Source organism: Chelmon rostratus, chromosome 20 (assembly GCF_017976325.1).
Source record: "Chelmon rostratus isolate fCheRos1 chromosome 20, fCheRos1.pri, whole genome shotgun sequence".
Taxonomy (NCBI): Eukaryota; Metazoa; Chordata; class Actinopteri; order Chaetodontiformes; family Chaetodontidae; genus Chelmon; species Chelmon rostratus.
The window spans coordinates 10,589,816-10,608,194 of NC_055677.1; the positions used below are offsets into that span (position 1 = coordinate 10,589,816).

An 18,379-nucleotide genomic window follows, 5' to 3' on the forward strand; every position below is an offset into this window, starting at 1 on the left:
ATGGGATCACTGGTAATGTCACTGAGGGTTCTGGCTGCTGTGGAGAAGCGCTGATGAGTGTGCGGAGGTGGTGGTGGAGGGCGAGGGCTCCAGGGCGAGAGGCGATGGGGAGTAGTTCTTCTGTGGAGGTGGAGGATGCTGGGTTGGGGTGGAGGGCAGAGCTGGTGAGGGAAGGGGTTGGAGAGGTATGTGTGGGGGGTAGTAGAGTTGGGGGAAGGGGTGTGTGTGTGTGTGGGGGGGCTCTCAAGAATAGATCAAGCTCTTGAGGAAGCGGACTGTGCCACGTTTGAAGACGAAGGGACAATCACGCTGCTGGGAAGCGTCTCGCGTCGGAGAGGAAGCCAAACAACGAGAGGAAAAGCGCTCTGATTTTCGCACAGGAAGCCCAGTGCGCCTCCTGCCCGGGCCAGATAAGAGCGCTGCGGTTCCCAGGGCCAGACCCAGGAGTGGGCCCAGGACCCAGGCGCGAGGCCCCGCATCAGCCTGGCCCAACCTGGTCCACTGTCCCTGGGCCTCCTCCAGCGCGGCGTCAGGCTCGTGGTGCAGCCGGGCTGCAAAGAACAAGGGCCTAGTGAGGATCCAGGCATAAACTGGTCTAAAAACACACTCAATACAGACACTGAAGCAGAACCAGAACCAGAACAGAGCTTTACAAAGGACCACTGAGGAGGCCAAATGTAATCTGCTGAAAAATGACTGTGCAATTATACTTCCTTACTGTCATAATTATGATAATATATAATCATAATTCCTTTATCGTAATAAGCTGCAGCTTCATTGTACACCCTCTCAGTCTGCAGGAATGTTTCTGCTGTTTTGAATTATTTTGTGCTGCCTTTTTGCTGCATGTTTGTTTCCTTTTATGCAGAATTGTTCATGCAATTACAAAAAGAGTGAAAGAGCTGAAATCACTTGACAAGTACAGCCAGACAACTTTTTTTTTCTTCCAGGTGCAGATTGCATGTGACTCTCATCATGATCAAAACAATCATACATACTGTGCGTCCACACTGTAATACAATAATGAGGTAACATTACAGAGGTAAAACTTCAAAAACTGCTTTTACCTTAGAACCAAAATATATTTTCTGAGGCTGACATTTCTGCAGCACAAAGAGTTTACATCACTCTCCCAAGATTCAGTCTAACAGTAAATATCCAATATTTAAGCATCACCAGCTGGTCTAAAACATGTAGATTATGTAGACTACATCTGGCAGAGACGGACGGATGAAACCACACTTGGAGGCACCTCGGCATGGCGCCATGTGAGAGTGCCGGGGTTAAGGGTCAAGTACACAGATGATGTCAGTGTGCCTCAGAGGGAGAATAGAGTATGGGCGGCTGCTGTGGTGTTCTCAGGTGATACTTAACCTTTCCGACTCGGTCATAAGCAACACAATAAGTGTCTGACCTCCAAGAATAACTCAATCAACGTTTCTGCCAAGTGTCTGAGTACGCGTGTGTGTGGGTCCGTAGGTGCGTTGGTCGACTAAATGACGGTCCCTCTGCAGCGCTGGGCTGGGCCATTTCTCATGAGAACTTTATATATAGTGTGTGTGTGTGTGTGTGTGTGTCAGATATAAGAAAAAGCATCACAGGATGCTGTGTGCAATCACAATAATAAACAGGCCTCTCACCCTGCGTCCTGCACAGGAAATTCATTAAATCATAGCGTTTGATTTGGAAACCAACAAATCGTGACTGAGAGCACGGAACTGGCTTCTATTGAAGTGTGTTTTTTTTTCTCTGTCCTTTCAAGTCTGAGATACACTGTGTACTGTGTCTGTGAATGTACCATGCACACACACGCACACACACACATGCTATGCATTTGTATGCACTTAAACAAACATGGAAAAGGACAAATGGACAGTGAGAGAACAAACATATGGGGAAAGAGTTGCACAAGCAAGAAAACACATAAACACATACATGATGAAACACACACATATGTGAGCGCGCGCGCGCACACACACACACACGTACACAAACACACACACACACACACACACATTTTCACACATTCCCGCACATGAAAGGCCCCCAAAGGCATCTGTTCTGGTTACAAGAAGGAAACGCTGTCTGGACACATGCTGAAATAGACAAAACATGTCTCATTTTTCAAAATCTCTCTCTCTCTCTCTATCTCTCTCACACACACAGACACACACACACACACAAACACACACACACACACAGACACACACACAAACACACACACCACAAAATAACATAAAAAAACAATGACATCTTTTTTTGTATTGTATGTGTTTGTAACATTATAGCATTAACATTTAAAAAAATATGTACAAAATGCATTAAGTTTGACTTAATAATCAACTAATAACTTCAAAGAGGATTTTTTGCTGCTTTTGCATAATGCAGTGTAATTTGTTACGAAACATCAGCATGAGTAGATTATGGTTTTGATTTGTCAAACCAATAGCAAATAACACAGAGAGCTCAGTACTGCTGTATACTCATATTTGTACTTTTCTATCTTTTGCCTAGTTTAAGCTTCTGTTTCTATCCAAGATGTGCAGCACTTTCAGATGCAAAATTTGTATTTGCGCACTGCATCTGGGCTACTTACAGGCCTTTGGACGGGCAGGGGTGCCAGAGCCACTGGATGTGTGGAGGGGGGACCCCGTGGGACGTGCAGTGAAGGGCTTGTCTGCTCCCCCGTGGAACTGAGCCCGGGTCCTGCAACGACACCGCTTTCTCCCCTATCTGTGGACTCACTGTCAGACAATACGCCCACACAAACACACACAGATACAAGAGCAACGTTTAATCTCTGAGAGTCTGTGATGGAGCTAAAGGTTCGTTGGAGGGTGGAGGGTTTCTCACCATTGACCACAAGTGTGAGCGTGAGATTCTGGTAGAGGTCATGTTCCTGGATGCGTACCAGGACAGTGTACTTCCCAGCATCCTCTTCTGCTACATCCCGGATCACCAGTGAATTCCCATCCATGTGGTATCTGGAGCACTGCTCTGCCGCCACCATGCCGTCCTTCAACCTGTGGAGCAGAATCTTGGTAAGGAGAGCCCAGATATCTTCCAAATCATTTCCCTCCTTAAACCAAAGCTTTAAGGTGGAAAACTGAAAAGTGGAAAAAGTGACTTGGGTTCAATTTGATGACGAAATATATGATGAGCAGAAATTGGTTGCTCCAAGACCTTTTCAAGTAAAGTTTTCCAGATTACAATAGATTTAAAGACAAGTTTTATTTTGACATTAAGAAAGAAAGGAACAACAGGGAATGAACAAGAGTCTTAGCTGTGATTTCAGGGATCAATGTGAGCTCTTACCAGATGACTTCAGGGGCAGGGAACGCTCGTAGTTTGGGAGAGATTCGGTAAGATTTCTGTCCCGCCTGCACCTCCATCACAGACCCATGTCTGGGCTTCAGGCGGATAAATGGACGGTCTGAAATTCAGAAAGCACATGCACATATTTGTGTAAGATTAGGAAAGCTAATGATAAGCTGATGACATAGAAAGCATCATCATGAAATGTGAAAATATGCATGAGTCATCTGCCCATAGGCCTGCGGTCGATGAATCTAAATGTACAGGAGTTTCAGAGGAAGACACTCACCGTAGACGGTTACAGTGACTTTCTGTTGTTTGGTATTTTCACCGCTGGTGACACGGCATGTGTAGAGGCCTCGGTCTGAATGCTGGAGCTTCGGGATGGTGAGAATACTGTAGAACAACATGTGCGTTCTGTGTTTCAGGAGCCTCTTGGAAGTGTAGCCGGTGTTGTTATTCTGAAGGTGGAGAGGGATTAATTAATGCTGAAGGCTCATCTGTGTGTCTTTAACATTTCATTTGAAAAGCTGTGAACACTAGAGCTGGCACCTTGTTTAACCCACAGCGCGCAGAGGATCTTTTGACTGAATTTCTGACATTCAAGTGAAAATAACTAGATGGTTTTCTCCTTGCACAGCATGTTTTTTGAGGCTGCCACCTTAAGAACATGACTTATTGCAAAAGCTTTTTGAAGTATTTCTTATTTTTTGCTTAAGGAATACAGGGACCATTTTCTTACAAGGCATACTTTGATTTGATTTAATAATAATATTAATAAGATGAATTAAAGGAAAAAAGGCTTCTGAGCATCTGAACCAGAATCCACTCATTTACAACTCCAGGCTTATGTTATATTATTATCAGAGGGTGAGAAACCCACAGACCTTTGTTAATGATTTACTTAGTGGTCTGTTAAAGAGTAGGTAAGTCATTCATAAAGGGTTCTTTTATTGCAGTGATCCATCACAGGGCTGCCAAAAGTTGGCCAAGGTTTGATTTGACCCACCAAATGTGTCAAGCAGAAAACAACTTAATTAAAAAAAACTGTAATATAAATCACTTTTAAATGTAGGAGCCCTAACTATTAATTATTTTTCATAATCTGAGCAGGGCGGTCAGAGTGAAACTTCATACAGGAAGTCAGTCAATTAAGGGATCCTAGTACCATTTTGCATTTTAACAATACACTGCGTGTTTGCTTTTGGCCTGTGGCCCACCATGAAGTTTCAGTTTCAGCCCTCAAAGGGAAAAAGTTATGGCATCCCTGATGTATCAAGTAATGACTTGTAAATTAATAATGGACAAGATGCTCACTAATCTATATCCTTATTAAGTGATTTATTAAGTAATTATAAAGACATAGTCACAACTAATGACCCCTGACAATGTAGGTCTTATAAGAAAGTGGCAGAGTATTTGTGCTTCACAACAGTTGGGATCACATTCTTTGAACTTAAAAAAGTTGTTGGAAAAGTACTGAAAAATTGAAGTGAAGGAGAGTCGATAAAGACGAGTGTAATATTGCTTTCTTTAGGTTTTTGTGGGTTATTTACAACTCTGAACCTTCTGAACTCACATCCAACAATGTGCAACAGTAACAGTAACTCAGAGAAAACCTTTTAAAATGAGCTACCTTTTATTTTTGCACACAAACTTTTTCTATCCATTTTTAACAATCAATAAAAGAACAGCCTGCCGTCACATTTCAGATCACAGTGACTGATGAGTTATGCTGTTGCCTGAGGGAAACAGGATTATCCACTCCTGTTCAGCCTCTGTCAAAGGTCATTTGTCATCTAAACCTGTGCTTCTGTGCTTCATACAAAGTCTCCACAGACTTTAATGCAGGTCTGACCTTTCCGGGGTAGTCCCAGGTGATGTTGACTCTGGTGTTCAGCTCCCCGGTGGCAGTACAGTTCAAGACAAGTCTCTCTCCCTTGAGGGCCTGCACAGGTCCACTGCTGTTCAGATACACCTCCATAATGTTACTCACTGTGACAGAAAGGAGAATACACAAGTCAGAATATAAAAGTCAGAGTGGACAGGGCTTTTTGCATAGAAACCACTGAGACACATACATTTTTACATGTGCTTTGTATCTAAAATGAATTCATGCACTACTGACCTGGTCTGTGTACAAAGTATATACGTGACTTGTGCGTGACGCCGTCAGTGATTGTCTGGCAGAAAAAGAGGCCGATGTAATAGAAGGTGGGAGTTCGGATGGTGAAGCCTTGCTTGCTGTTCCAAATAATGTTCCTATGGTCCGGACTCAGGCTGTGGCTGGGGAACTGTGGGAGAAGGGAGGAGAGGACAACACCCATCAAATGTTTCACCAAAACCACAAGGACAGCTGCAGTGACACACTTTCACCACTCCGAGCATAGCGAATCACATACTTGTGCAAGATTAGGGAACATCAGAGTCACAGCTACAGGGAACCATCTCAGTGACTCATTTTTCAGCTTAGACCATGACAAGTTGCAAATAAGGAACATGGTCACAAGATGCATTGACTATGAGTCAAAAAGTAAGTAATTTAATCATTCAACCTGCATCTGCTGATAAAAATCATGCAAAATGATTGAAATTTCCAGAATAGCTATTAAAGGGACCTTTGAAACTCAGATCTCAAGCCATTTGAAACGAGCCTACATCAAGTTTGAAGCAAGTCCAAGTTAAGACTCAAGTCTGTATAAAAACTCAAAATGTTACTTCAGGTTATGAGCTGAAACATTTTCTATTTGGAAGTACATTCTCTCTTGATCAGTGAAATATTAGTAGCGGATAATTATTCACAACAATCCTGCTCACATTTCAAACATGCTTAAACTTCACAATCTGAAATGTTGCATCGTTCATGGTGACGTTTGCAGCTGGAGGAGACGCTGACCATCAAAACAGCCTTTAGTTGCAGCCCTGACTGAGACCAAGTCCTTTTAATGCATCGGTCTAATAGTAAGTCTTCAACATGTGTTCCTCTGCAAAGTCTCTCTGTTGCGGTTTCATTTATTTGACATTTTCCCAAGATTTTACCAGGTCAGCACTTGAGACTTGATTTTTTTTTCCACTTTTAAATCTCAAGTCTTTAGGGAGTCATGTCTCACAGCAGTCCAGGTCGAGTCTCAAAACCCTGTTGTTGGGCCCTTTATCAGTTTGTCCCGTTCACTTCTCCTGTAATTGACCTTTTTCTTTTGTACAGCAGACATTTTAACACTTAAACTAAGGCAGTAGCAAAAGCTCAAGTGTAACTGCTAACATTAATGATGGCTGTGTTCTATCTGTGTCCCAGTGAGGCACCATGCACAATACCAGGACACGGAAACTTTATTATTTATTTTACTTCATTACTCACACCTTCTTTATTTTATTTCATTACAACTCGGGTATTTTAGACATGAACAAAATAGTTTGTCTAGAGTTGGGTCCAATTTTGCGCAGGTTTCAGTTCCAATCCAACTCTTCCAGCTTCTTTATTTGGGTTTTAGTTTTAGATGGACTGATCCATCTCTTGGAATCTGTGCAAATTTTGGTCATAAAAAACCTGTAGAACAGGCTTATCGTACACTAGCATCTGTCAGAAGCAGCCCCAGATGATGCTGTATGGATTCTCACAGTGCTGGTTTTCAGAATTCTTGGCTACCTTGACATGGACACTTGTGTAACTTGTTGTTTTCTTGGAGGCAGCCTCAAGGAAATGTTTACTAGAGTTTCTGTGACACAGTGGAAGTCTCCCACCCACTCTCAAGGGAACAGGTGGACCCCCCCATCACCACCACCATCACACACACACACACACTTCCCCCCACTCCTGCACCCCCAGTGAGAACTGGCTGACATCCCCCCTCCCAGAGTGAGGTGACCCTCTCAGACGCCAGTGAGCTCCTCCCGCTCCCCTCTCAGTCCTGTACTGTACATGCCCCCCCCCTTTCCTCCTCCTGAACCCACTGAAGTCCCGTCTGAGCGCACTTAGTGCCCTCTCTGCCCCCATCCTCCAAACCTACATGGGGAGTATGCAAAGGTGGAGGCAGTGGTGGAGAAACGGGGGGAGGAGCGAAGAAGTCAGAGGAGTCAGGATATGAGAAACGTGACTGCAGTCCATCTCCTCGCATCCTGTTACTACAGGATATAGACATTTTGACCGGAGCCCCTGGTTAACCCCGTCATCCCGGACCTCCTGGTCACTTTCACAGCAAGAGCGAGAGAGCAGAGCCTCCTGGGTATTGTTCCCGGTGACAAGGGTTGTATTAGAGAACCAGGCAAAGTGCAAAATCCTTCCAGGAAAAAAACACTCCAGAGGCTTTGACAGTGATTGGATTCCTGGTTCAGACCGACCAGGAGGAGGGAGTGGGAGATGAAGGAAGAGGAGGAGGGCTATTTTTAGAATAATTACCCAAGTGGCTCCAGGCATTTGTGAGGAGATGGAAGCAGGACAAAAACACACGTGTGTGTTGATGTCCGACTATGTCTGTTTTAGAATCAGATTCATAGTTTGGAGAACTTGTAGGATGTCATGCAGGGTCTGGTTTCCTAATGATGTTTTGCACTTCCCTGATCCAAATTCCAGGGAATTTCAAGTTCCTAGACATTTGCTCCTGTTGCTGCTTGTTTTTTAGCCAGTGTCTGTTTCTCAGTCATATCTTTGCAACTATTGCATTGTCTTCAAAGATTCACGTTGCCCAAATGATGACTCCATCTGACTTTGATCATCCCCTGACTTTTCATTAGCTTTAGTGCTTTATGTTTAGTGCTAATTGGCAAGTGTGTGCACGCTGTCACAGTAAAGTGGTGAACGCAGCATATATTCTACAACTCTGATTCCCAAAAAGTTGGGACACAGTCTAAAAAGTGTTCCTGAGCCCATGTAGTAACATCCTTTATACAGTCATGTGTTCCTAAAGTGTTGAACCTCGCTCCATCCTCGCTTGTGAACCACTGAGCCTTTCCAGGATGCTCATTTCATACCCAATCATGATACTATCACCTGGTACCAATCAAATTACCTGTGGAATGTTCCAAACAGGTGTTTTTGGAGCGTTTCACAACTTTCCCAGTCTTTAGTTGCTCCTGTCCCAACTTGTTTAAAACATGTTGCTGCATCAAATTCAGAATAAGCAGATATTTACACACATCAATGAAGTTAATGAGGTAAAACATTAAAAACACTGTCTTCGCACTGTTTTCAATTTAGTCTGAGTCTGAGTCAGCATGTTAGCATGCAACTGCGAGTATATTAGCATGCTGACTTAGCATTTTGCTCAGTGCATTGCTGTGCACAGCCTCACAGAGCTGCTAGCATGGCTGTAAACTCATTCTAGTTTACTTTAAAGTGCACTGTAGTGATTTTACATGTCAAAGTCAATTTACTTGTCAGGACACGTGCTTTTCAGCCTCTGAAAACATTGTATAATGTCTTCTCTGGCTGTGGGGGATCCTTCTGAAGTCTGAAAAACACTCAAGTAAAATTGGTTTGGAGACTACAATTCCTTAAAAGAAAGTGTGTCATAAAGATGCTTTTGAGTTGTAGGATGGGAGGTGCAGCGCTGTGTATTTTTGCTTCCCGAACCATACCACGGGTAACAAGTTAGACCCTACCTTTATGGAAGTGCAACGCTAAATTGTGGGAGTATCCCTTTCATACACTTTTATTTGGTCTGTTTTGTGCTGATATACACACAAAAACAGTCCAGTCCGGAGCCTTCTGTACGTTTTACAACTCTATTGTAGTTACACCACAATAAGCTTCCTACTGTGACGCACAAGCCATCATATTAATGATCAGTGTTCGTGATTAAAGAGAATGGATTGTACTTTGATCTGTCGGGGCCAACAGTAGCTACCTCTGCTTCATCCGCCAGGCAAACCAGCTGTTTAAAGCATCAGTTGGGGGAAGTTGGCAGCCAGGATTCCTACTACAAGAGGTGGAGGGTGAGATGTGGGAAGTGGTGCTGGCTGGAGGCCAAAGGGGCACTTCAGACCCCATGTCCTGTCTCCCGAGGTAGAAACAGTGCCAACAGGACACTGTGGGCGCCGCTCGATTGGAAAACGTCAGCAAAGAGAGGGGCATCTATGATTTTAGTTCAGATTTAAGCAGATAAATGCTGTTTTGTTTTATTCACATGCAAATAACATCTATACAGCAACATGCACTTGTACGAAAACCGACACCTGCAAACAGCAAGAACTCTAAACGCTCCTCTTTGCACTTAGTAACATTGTCCGCTCACCCCCTCACTCAGCACTCAAGCACCAACACTCACAAACATATCCGCACACACTTTCACACATATCCGCAGACAGACACAAACAAACGGACACACACGCCACAGCGTAATGGCTGCCAAGATAAGAACAATGTGGTGAATGATCTGGAGAGGGAGAAACAACGGGATGGTGCATTGTGTGCATATGGGAACCCTGATGGAAAAAACTGGGACAAGTGATGATGTGCAGAGAATGTGAGTGGTGTGAGTGGGCAGAGGAGGACAAAGGGTGACGCCAGTGTATAGAAACGCTCAATGATGTCTGCCCCCAAACACGAATTAAAACACATTCAAATCATTTCATATTTCCGGCACTGACCTTGACCAGCGTGGTGGTGACATTGGGGTGGGTGACCCGGCAGGGGATGACCAGCGGCTCCTTCTCCTTCATGTACAACACATCTGGGCTCATACCCGGATGGTCCACAAATGGCTGCTGGCTGTCTGAAACCCAAACACTGCGGTCAGGGACACATATGGTACAGATAGTAAGCATGTCAAATAAATGCACGAACAAAGACTATTTTCTTTCTTACACACCAGCACTGTTATGGTTATTATGATAGTTATGGTTGTCTGATTTTTGAGGTATTTCTAGGTTATTAATCCTCAACTAGCAATTATCAAAAACTCTGCAGATTATTTGCTTAATTAGTAAATGATAAGTTTCTGCTTTGTGATGTCAAAATATAGTTAAAAATGCCCACAGCTTCTCCAAGTTGACATCTTCAAATATCTTATAGCAGTTTAAAACCCAAACATATTAAATTTGTGTTGATATAAAAGAGATTAAAAAAGGGCAAATTATAAGAAGCTAAAACCAGAGTTTGTTTGATGTTTTTGCTGGTAGAAGGTCAGAAATTTTTAATCAATTATCAAAATTTTTGCAAATGAACTTCTTGACTGATCGATTAATCGACTTCTATTTCTATTTGATATTTCTGCCTCCACACCAGGAGGTGAATGAAATTATGTATGTGATGTTCAGAGCATTGAAAACCAACATATTAATAATTCAGCAAGGACATCTCTCTTTCACTTCCACTGAATTGGGGTGGAAGCAGAAATCTCAGACCCAAATATCTCAAAACATAGACGACTAAAATCTATACCTTACAATAACTTGCATCTATACTGTAAAGAGCAATGTGTTTTACTATCTTTGAATGATTTTTTTCCTTTTACCCTGAGTTGAGAGTACCTTTTTTAGCCCTGTTTGCAGGCATTCCTTTCAGGTCCAATAACCTCCACTATTAAGGTAGGACAGCCAGTTTGCAGCCTGAGAGGCAAAACTCAGGGGAAAGAGTGCCTACACACTGGTCATTCTCTATGTTAATCACACGGTAATAACAGAGGGCGACTCAGATGAGTGTATCAACAACTTCATCAACTCAGATCCTCTCATCTGCACTCTGACGGCTAGACAATAAGAACACAATGTTCCGAGAGACTTTGAGTAAGAAAAATCAACCTGAAACTATAAAAGTGAAGGGGAGGTAAACAAGATTTTAAAACACTGAAAGTTCTCCCATCCCTGTTCTAATCACCCCCTTGACTGAGTGAGAAAAGCTGTCATTTTATTATTTTCTATGAACTGACCCTTTAATTTCATGCACAAACAGAAAGGAACGAAAACAATCACCTGCCTATATGCAAAAAACACACACACACACACTTCCAAGTATCAATCTCAGCAACTAACAAAAACAAACAGACACACACTCCTAAACATACACTGCCCTCCACACCCATTCATTGAATATCCATTCAGCAAATGGCTGCCTGTAGTCAACAATAAACACACAGATTGTTTAGAAGTAATCAAACGGCCTCTCCATGCCTTCTCCTCCCAGTCGACTACTGTAATAGTCCTGTGCCATTGAAAAGTGTGGGTGTTGCTCACTGTATTGTTTGTTACAGTAGGGTGTTATTCAAGCAAAGCAAATCTCTGAACATTTGAACAAAAGTACCCCAAGGACTAGCGGACTGAGGGCTTCCTTCTCTTGCTTTGATTCCTAATAGAGGACTCGGGAGGGAGGCAGCGTCTGAGTAGAGCCGCAGGCCAAGTCTGACGCTTAATGGACATGGTGACCTGAGCGATTGATGGCCCCCGAGGGTCCTGTTGGCCAAACAGTAGCGTGCCCTGTGACCCTGGCCTCCAGCCCAGCTCCGTGCCCGGTGCAGCCCAGCCCGATCAGCGTCACCCTCCAGGACAGGGAGGAGCCGGCTGGGCAGACATCGTGCCTCCTCTGCCCCTGGACACCACTGAGCCACTGGCCTTCATCTTATCCTTCTCTGCTCCTTACACACACACGCACACACACACACTTCCACACACCTCCCCGCCGCCACCTTGTAGAGACACAGCGACATCCCCTCCCAGCACAACCCCTTCAAGCCCTTCCCCTCCTCCCCCAAGCACAGGATGCTTCAAGCAAGGCTGAGCAGAGCAGATAAGGCTGATGCCCTGGGAAACTCTGCCCAGGCCTGAGCCTTTCAGCAGCTGGGCTATTCCTGGCCTCGAGGTAGCACGTAAACGAAAGTAAAAAGGGATTTATATATAGACAACAGGGAGGTAGGCCCAGGCTGAGAAAAGAGAGGCAAGGGAGAAGGGGGGAGTGGGTGAAACTGTGCCAGAGTCATCTAGAAGGATGTGTTGCTGGGACAAACAGTGTTTAGATATAATTGGCTCTCTGGCATTGGTCTGTATTTAGCACCAACCACATCCTGTTTAACCTGGGGATATAAACAATAAGCATGAAGGGGTAAAGGAGTGTGTGCCGCCTTGATGAGAGTACAGCTTGAAAGAAAGACAGAAAAAGAGTCGCGCTCCTGGACCTCAGGCTGTCTTACCTGTGACATATACATAGATGGAGGTCTGTTTTTGGGTCCGGTGCTGGTATCTGCAGCGGAACGTGCCGGTGTGCTGGGCCTGGCTGTGGCTCACCGTCACGAGGCTGCAGTACTGCTGCCTCGTCCTCCCGCAGCGAGACGCCTCCACCCGCACCTGATCTCTGGCCAAACCTGACGGGAACGCCCAGGACAGCTCCCAGCGACCCCTGGCCAACAGAGGGTGAAAGTTTGCTTAGAGAACACTTGGCAGTTGTCTTACGTGCATTCAGCTTGCATAATACCATAGGAACTCCATCTCATTATCCAATGATTGTTTTGCCATATTGAGTCAGGGGGATGGAGGAAATACACCTCTCCAATGTTCCAGGAATTTACATTTCACTGAGTGGTCCAATGGAGAGGCTATGAAGGGCTTTTTTGAAACTCAGATTCCTCATGTTTTGATTTCCTCTTTTTTAATTGGGTTTTTATGTGTGAGTGTGTGTTTGTGTGGGTTGAGGTTGGGAAATGACAATCAAACTCAGTCATTTCTCTGACCAAAGTGTGATAGGAAGCAACAGATATGTGGCAGGTTAAAAAAAACTTTTCGAAGAGCTGGGGACAAATGACTCTCCTGACAGCTGACAGGACCACTGACTAGTAACTGCTGAAGAAATCGTTCTGATGGAAAAGCAGTGATATGAAAGTGCCTTCAGGTGAGGTCCTTCTCATGGAAAACCCAAAACTGCGTGGAACCTCATCGCCAAACAAAGAAACTGTATGAAATAAAGTCAGTAAATTGCTTGATGCTCAATGAGTTAAATACATTCTAATGAGGGTTTTGCTTGTGATCATCTTTCTGTAAACATTCAGATATTAAGGCTTAACAACTGTTGTGTTTGGGGCTGTGTTTGCTTTGATTCAAGATTCAAGATTTCTTTATTGTCATTGAGCATGACATGTCAATGGTTTTTGTATTGCAAGCCACAAGATTTACAGGTATCAGTCATGATGATTGGCACTTCCTTGTCCCACCCCAGCTTCAACCTCACTGTCCAAACTGGGGTTCTCTGGCCTGGATCCATCTACCTGAAACTCACCTGCAGCTCAGCAGTAGTGTCTGGTTGACCTCCAGGACCAGATGCCGGGTTTTCACATCCAGAATAGGGACACTGTACTTCCCCTTTTGATCTTTATCTGCAGAGGTCAGGAGAGAGGATGAGAATGAGGAAGACATGTAGCAGCAGCAACATCCCAAAACTCTATCACCGATGAAGTGCATTAAACTGTAGTATGGGTTGTCCAACTGTTATTATAAGGTGCCAAGGCTTTATTAAGTGACATGTGAACCTGTGGAGGTCAGAGGTCAAGGTCAGCTTATAAGACTTCAGTATGCAGTATTCTTAGGGAAATCTGGACTGAATGCTTACTCTAAAAGGGGGCTTGAGTCCTGGAACTCCATTGGTGGAGAATGTCTCATGTATTAATGAGCTGGTAATAACATAGAGAATACACCTTTCCAGTTATATTCAGGTCTAATCTTGTGAGTAGGAGTCGCCTTTGTGCGGACCCAGATCTACATGAGAATGCTTTTAGAGGAAATCCTGGAAGGTAAAACACTTAGAAGAAATAAATATTTTGGACAGTTCCTGTAAGCTCCGTCGATTACAAACAGGACTAAACTACTCTCTTGACTCTCTGACTCCAGAACCGATCTTGGGTCCCAGCTTCACAGCACGTCCTCCATCCAGGCCACGGTATCTGTGACCCTCCACACATCTCCTCACTCAGGCCACTTGACAACTTGTGTGGAAATGCGTAAGCAGTGTCCCTCTTGTTTATCAAAGAAAGGCATTTCTCCACTCCATCGCTGGAGGTTTATTAATGAGAGATAAAGACGACTGTCTGTCCGCCCTTCCTTCCTCCCAACAACAGCGGAAACATCATTCAGGGAAGTCCGTCCTTCACTCTGACTGCTCCTTACAGAGTGTGCAACTCACAGCTCACAACACTCTCAAAACACTGCTGTCTTACTGCTCTGCGAGTAGTTAATTCACTTGTACAGCAGCGAGCGAGTTTATCACTAAAGTCCATTATTACCATTCATTGTCAGCATCATTGTTCCCAGTGGATGCCCCATTGAGCAGATCCAGCATTACTCACACTGCTAGCACTTCCTATACTATTTCCTTGGATTTCACAGTGTGTGAGTGGGCAAGAAACACACACACACACACACACACACAGACAAACACAGAGAACAGAGTAAGGGAAGGCAGACGGGAAGTTAGGGATCTCCTCAAGGCCTTCTGGGCCCTTTTCAACAAGCTGTGAAGAGTCTAAAGGCACCATTTTCAAATAATTCAGCCCAGTTTTCCTGCTACTTCATCCAAGTAATACAGAAAGCTCAGGAGCTATCTTTTAGTGGTAGGTTCCACTCACTGATCATCAGCTGGAATCATCTCATCTACTGACAGGAAATTTAGAAGAAACATTTAACAAAATAAAAAAAAACATTTAGGTGTCAGTGTTCAAGGGAGAAAAGCATTATTATTCATACAGAAGAGATAAAATAAAATATCTATATACAAAATAAATGTGCACCTCAAGACATTTCTATAATGAAATCCTTATCATTGCATCCAATCCTAAGAGCCTGAAGGTGATGAAAATCATTTCTTCACACCCTCAATTTTCTGCAGTTTGATGTTATCAGTCAACTGAGCCAAAAGCTTAGAAGGCAATAATGAAATCTCGCAGTGTCATATCTATGTGTGCATTTTCTATTGAATATGCTTTCTGAAAAAAATAAATCCAAGGTCTGCTCACAGATATTATTGTCATGTTGGTTAAACTGAATGAGGTTAACTGTATTTTTTTCAACAACGGCAGCAGTGACATTGGGACGTTTACAAAAGAAGATGAATGCACTGCATGAATAAGTATGTGACACATTTATGAAGGTATGATGATATATTGTTGTACATTATGACTCTCTTCTCAACATCCAGTTATCATGCTAATATATTTATTGCACTTATTTTGGATTGTGTTAAAAAATTATATTTGCATTTATATATTTTTGCATTGACCTGTAATTTATAACTAACTTCAAAATGTTGACCCTGCGCACCCTAATTGCCGATTTGGCCAATCAGCAACATTAGTGACAATTAATTAGTGTAGTTCATTTTTTAAACACTATTAAAACTAATAGCCTATTAAAAAAACCAAAAGTTTCATTCAAACTATGCGTACAAAATGCGTGTTGGCTATACAAATTAAAGAGCAGATTAATAGTTAAGGAATAGACTGTTTTGATGGGCAAGATCATGTGCATTCACAGAGTAAAAATATCAGGCTATACCTATGAAGTGCTTAAATTGATGTTGATTATGCATTATGTCATTTTGCAGGGAATAAACACTATCAGCTTTTGTCTTTACGGCGCAAATGACTTTAGCGATCGAAAACACTACAGAGAGATCTGTGGAGCGCATGAAAGCAACTACGGGGGTAGATTAACGCCGGTTCCTGCTCACTGGACATTTTCCTTCAGCGTGTCATGACCCCTCGTTAATTTTCTTTATATCAGAACTTTCATTTGACAAACTCATCAGTCTCAGGAAACAACGCCCTGCGTGTGTCCATGCAACCGGGGCCAATGCGCACAAGGAGCCGGGCCACAGAGGTCCGCGTTATCCAAATAAATGTCCCGCAGGACAGCGCTTATCTCCCTCCCTGCACTCGGCGCTAATGGAAGTTTATAAGTTGAACACCCTCAGAACACGCGACTTAACTGACCCATAAATGAGCAGCCGCACCACAGTGCGCCACAATGAGGAGGCACGTTTGTGCATCTTTTCTTGATTGAATGTTCTGCCTTAGTGATGGACATAACTTTCGTTTTAAAGAGCGTCAATATGCCTCATGGCCCTATAGGAACCTCTAGTCATGAGAAATATTTAAGAAAAAATAAGAAAAGTCGTGCGGAAAATGCAGTTTTCTACAGGTTATACCTTGCGGTTTCCTTTTCAGTTCACAATCGTTAAAACTAAACTAACGAAACAAAACATAATCCTGAACAGTAAGAGACTAAATACGTTAACCACGTTATTAAACATGTGCAACACCAGCTCAGCGTTTACAGCAAGTGCTTTGCGCACCTTAAGCGGCAACGCGCCAACAAAAGTAAACCTGTTACTCACCTTTTCCAAGAACACCGTACAATCCACATAACAGGCAGAGGAGGATAAAATTCATCATTTCTGGTGACTCCGATGCAACAAACGGGGATTTCAAATATAAAACATGAAACAAGTTTTATTCCTGCTCTTGAATTTTTCCCTCCAGACTGAGCACAGCGCAGCGCACTTGTTTGTGGCGCTCAGCGCTGACGGTCAGTGAATAGAGATGATTGGCTTCCTGAGGATAGCTGCGGGAGATCACGCAACAGGACACCGCGCTTGAACTCCAGTGCAACTTTTTCCCATCGTTTTGGATAGCGGCGCAGATTTATACAGTTCCCACAGTGCAGCCACCGGATAGCGGACTTCCGTGACGTTCATTGACACACCCAAGGCGCGTAACAGCAGTCGCCTTTCAGTCCTCCCCAGTGGTCAAGCCATCGACAAGTGAGGTGTTAATAAAGGTATACTTTAGGGTCCTTTTTTCACATACAACATGCATTTACACATAAAGTGGTCGTTTCCCCGCCAATAGTTTGCAACTTGTCTCATTTAAGAAAATACCGGAATTACGCACCGCGGAATATCGGAGACGACCTGCGCGTGGGCGCTCTGTGCTTAAATCTTGAGTGTACCCTGAACTGGGACACGGGATGATCAGCACGTAGGCACCGGAGGCAGCGGGTGGTGTCCCGATCAACAACTCGGCAGACGCGTTTCTCGAATTGCAAACCGTCAATCCTTCTTAAAAGAAAAAACAAGCGAGTGTGCTCCCTGCACGAGCATGTTACACATTCCACAACTGGAAACGTACTGATGTCAGCACTTTAAGACAGGCCACCTCAGTTTATAGGTGACTACATAACATGATCAAATGATATAATTTACCATATACACCAAATTTCCCCAGATGGGGATTAATAAAAGTTTATCTTATTTTATAAAAGATATGAGATAGCTAGACTCAAAACTTCTGTACTGCACAGGTGCCTCTGTACAATGTAGATTACACCTGAAGCAGAGGAGATTTCCCATCCCAAAGTTAACAGTTTTGTTGAGAAACACATGCCTGACCTGCTGCGTGGAGGATGGTGTCTTTAATATAAAGGCATATAATCTGATATCATTCAACAACAATGAGAAACGAAATTGGTGTATTCTCTCCCGATAATCTGTTCCTTACACCAGCATCAGCTGCATCACGGTTTCAAGATGAGCCTGTGCTCCTGCTTTTCATGGAGCATGAAGTACAAAGGAGGCACCATAAAGATAAATTAAACTGAAATGCAAAATATATTATAACCTCCTATTGAAGGATTATTCACTTCTCTACAGTTACAGAATATACTGAATGGGCTACTCATAATCCCACGATATACAAATGCACATACATACACATACAGTACAATAACACATACAGCAAGTCATGAACACACATACAGTACATGGACCAATGAGGATGAGGGCAAAGAGATGTGATTACATACTTGTGGCGAGAGAACTTCCACATTCAATAAAACGGCTGATGTGATTCTTATAGGCAACAGCAGACACGGTCACTATCTCTGTAGTGAGCCGCAGTGACAGGAAAGAGAGGGGTTTGTTCTATCAAAACTGTAGAGCACAACAGATGTTGACAGAGCAACAGTTATAAGTCTCGTTTTTGTTTTGAGATGACTTTCATTTGGATTTATGTTCCTATTCGCAACTAAATGTTCTGCTGCAAGAGGGCACAGTTCTCTACAGATTACAAAAACCGAGTCCCTCTTGTGGCAATCA

At 43.4% G+C, this 18,379-nt stretch overlaps 1 protein-coding gene across 1 annotated transcript in view; it reads right to left on the reverse strand.

The window, feature by feature from the left end:
• flt1 (fms related receptor tyrosine kinase 1) overlaps positions 1-16,884 on the reverse strand; it is a 37,010-nt gene extending 20,126 nt beyond the window's left edge. Inside the window, exons 1-10 of the mRNA XM_041961939.1 lie at positions 16,622-16,884; positions 13,514-13,610; positions 12,435-12,640; positions 9,901-10,025; positions 5,444-5,609; positions 5,174-5,310; positions 3,605-3,776; positions 3,316-3,433; positions 2,854-3,023; positions 2,597-2,744 (exon numbers count right to left, since the gene is read on the reverse strand). Coding sequence (XP_041817873.1) covers positions 2,597-2,744; positions 2,854-3,023; positions 3,316-3,433; positions 3,605-3,776; positions 5,174-5,310; positions 5,444-5,609; positions 9,901-10,025; positions 12,435-12,640; positions 13,514-13,610; positions 16,622-16,679 — 1,397 coding nt within the window. The 5' untranslated portion in view covers positions 16,680-16,884. The remainder of the gene's footprint in view (positions 1-2,596; positions 2,745-2,853; positions 3,024-3,315; positions 3,434-3,604; positions 3,777-5,173; positions 5,311-5,443; positions 5,610-9,900; positions 10,026-12,434; positions 12,641-13,513; positions 13,611-16,621) is intronic.
• Between the last annotated feature and the right edge of the window lie 1,495 nt (positions 16,885-18,379).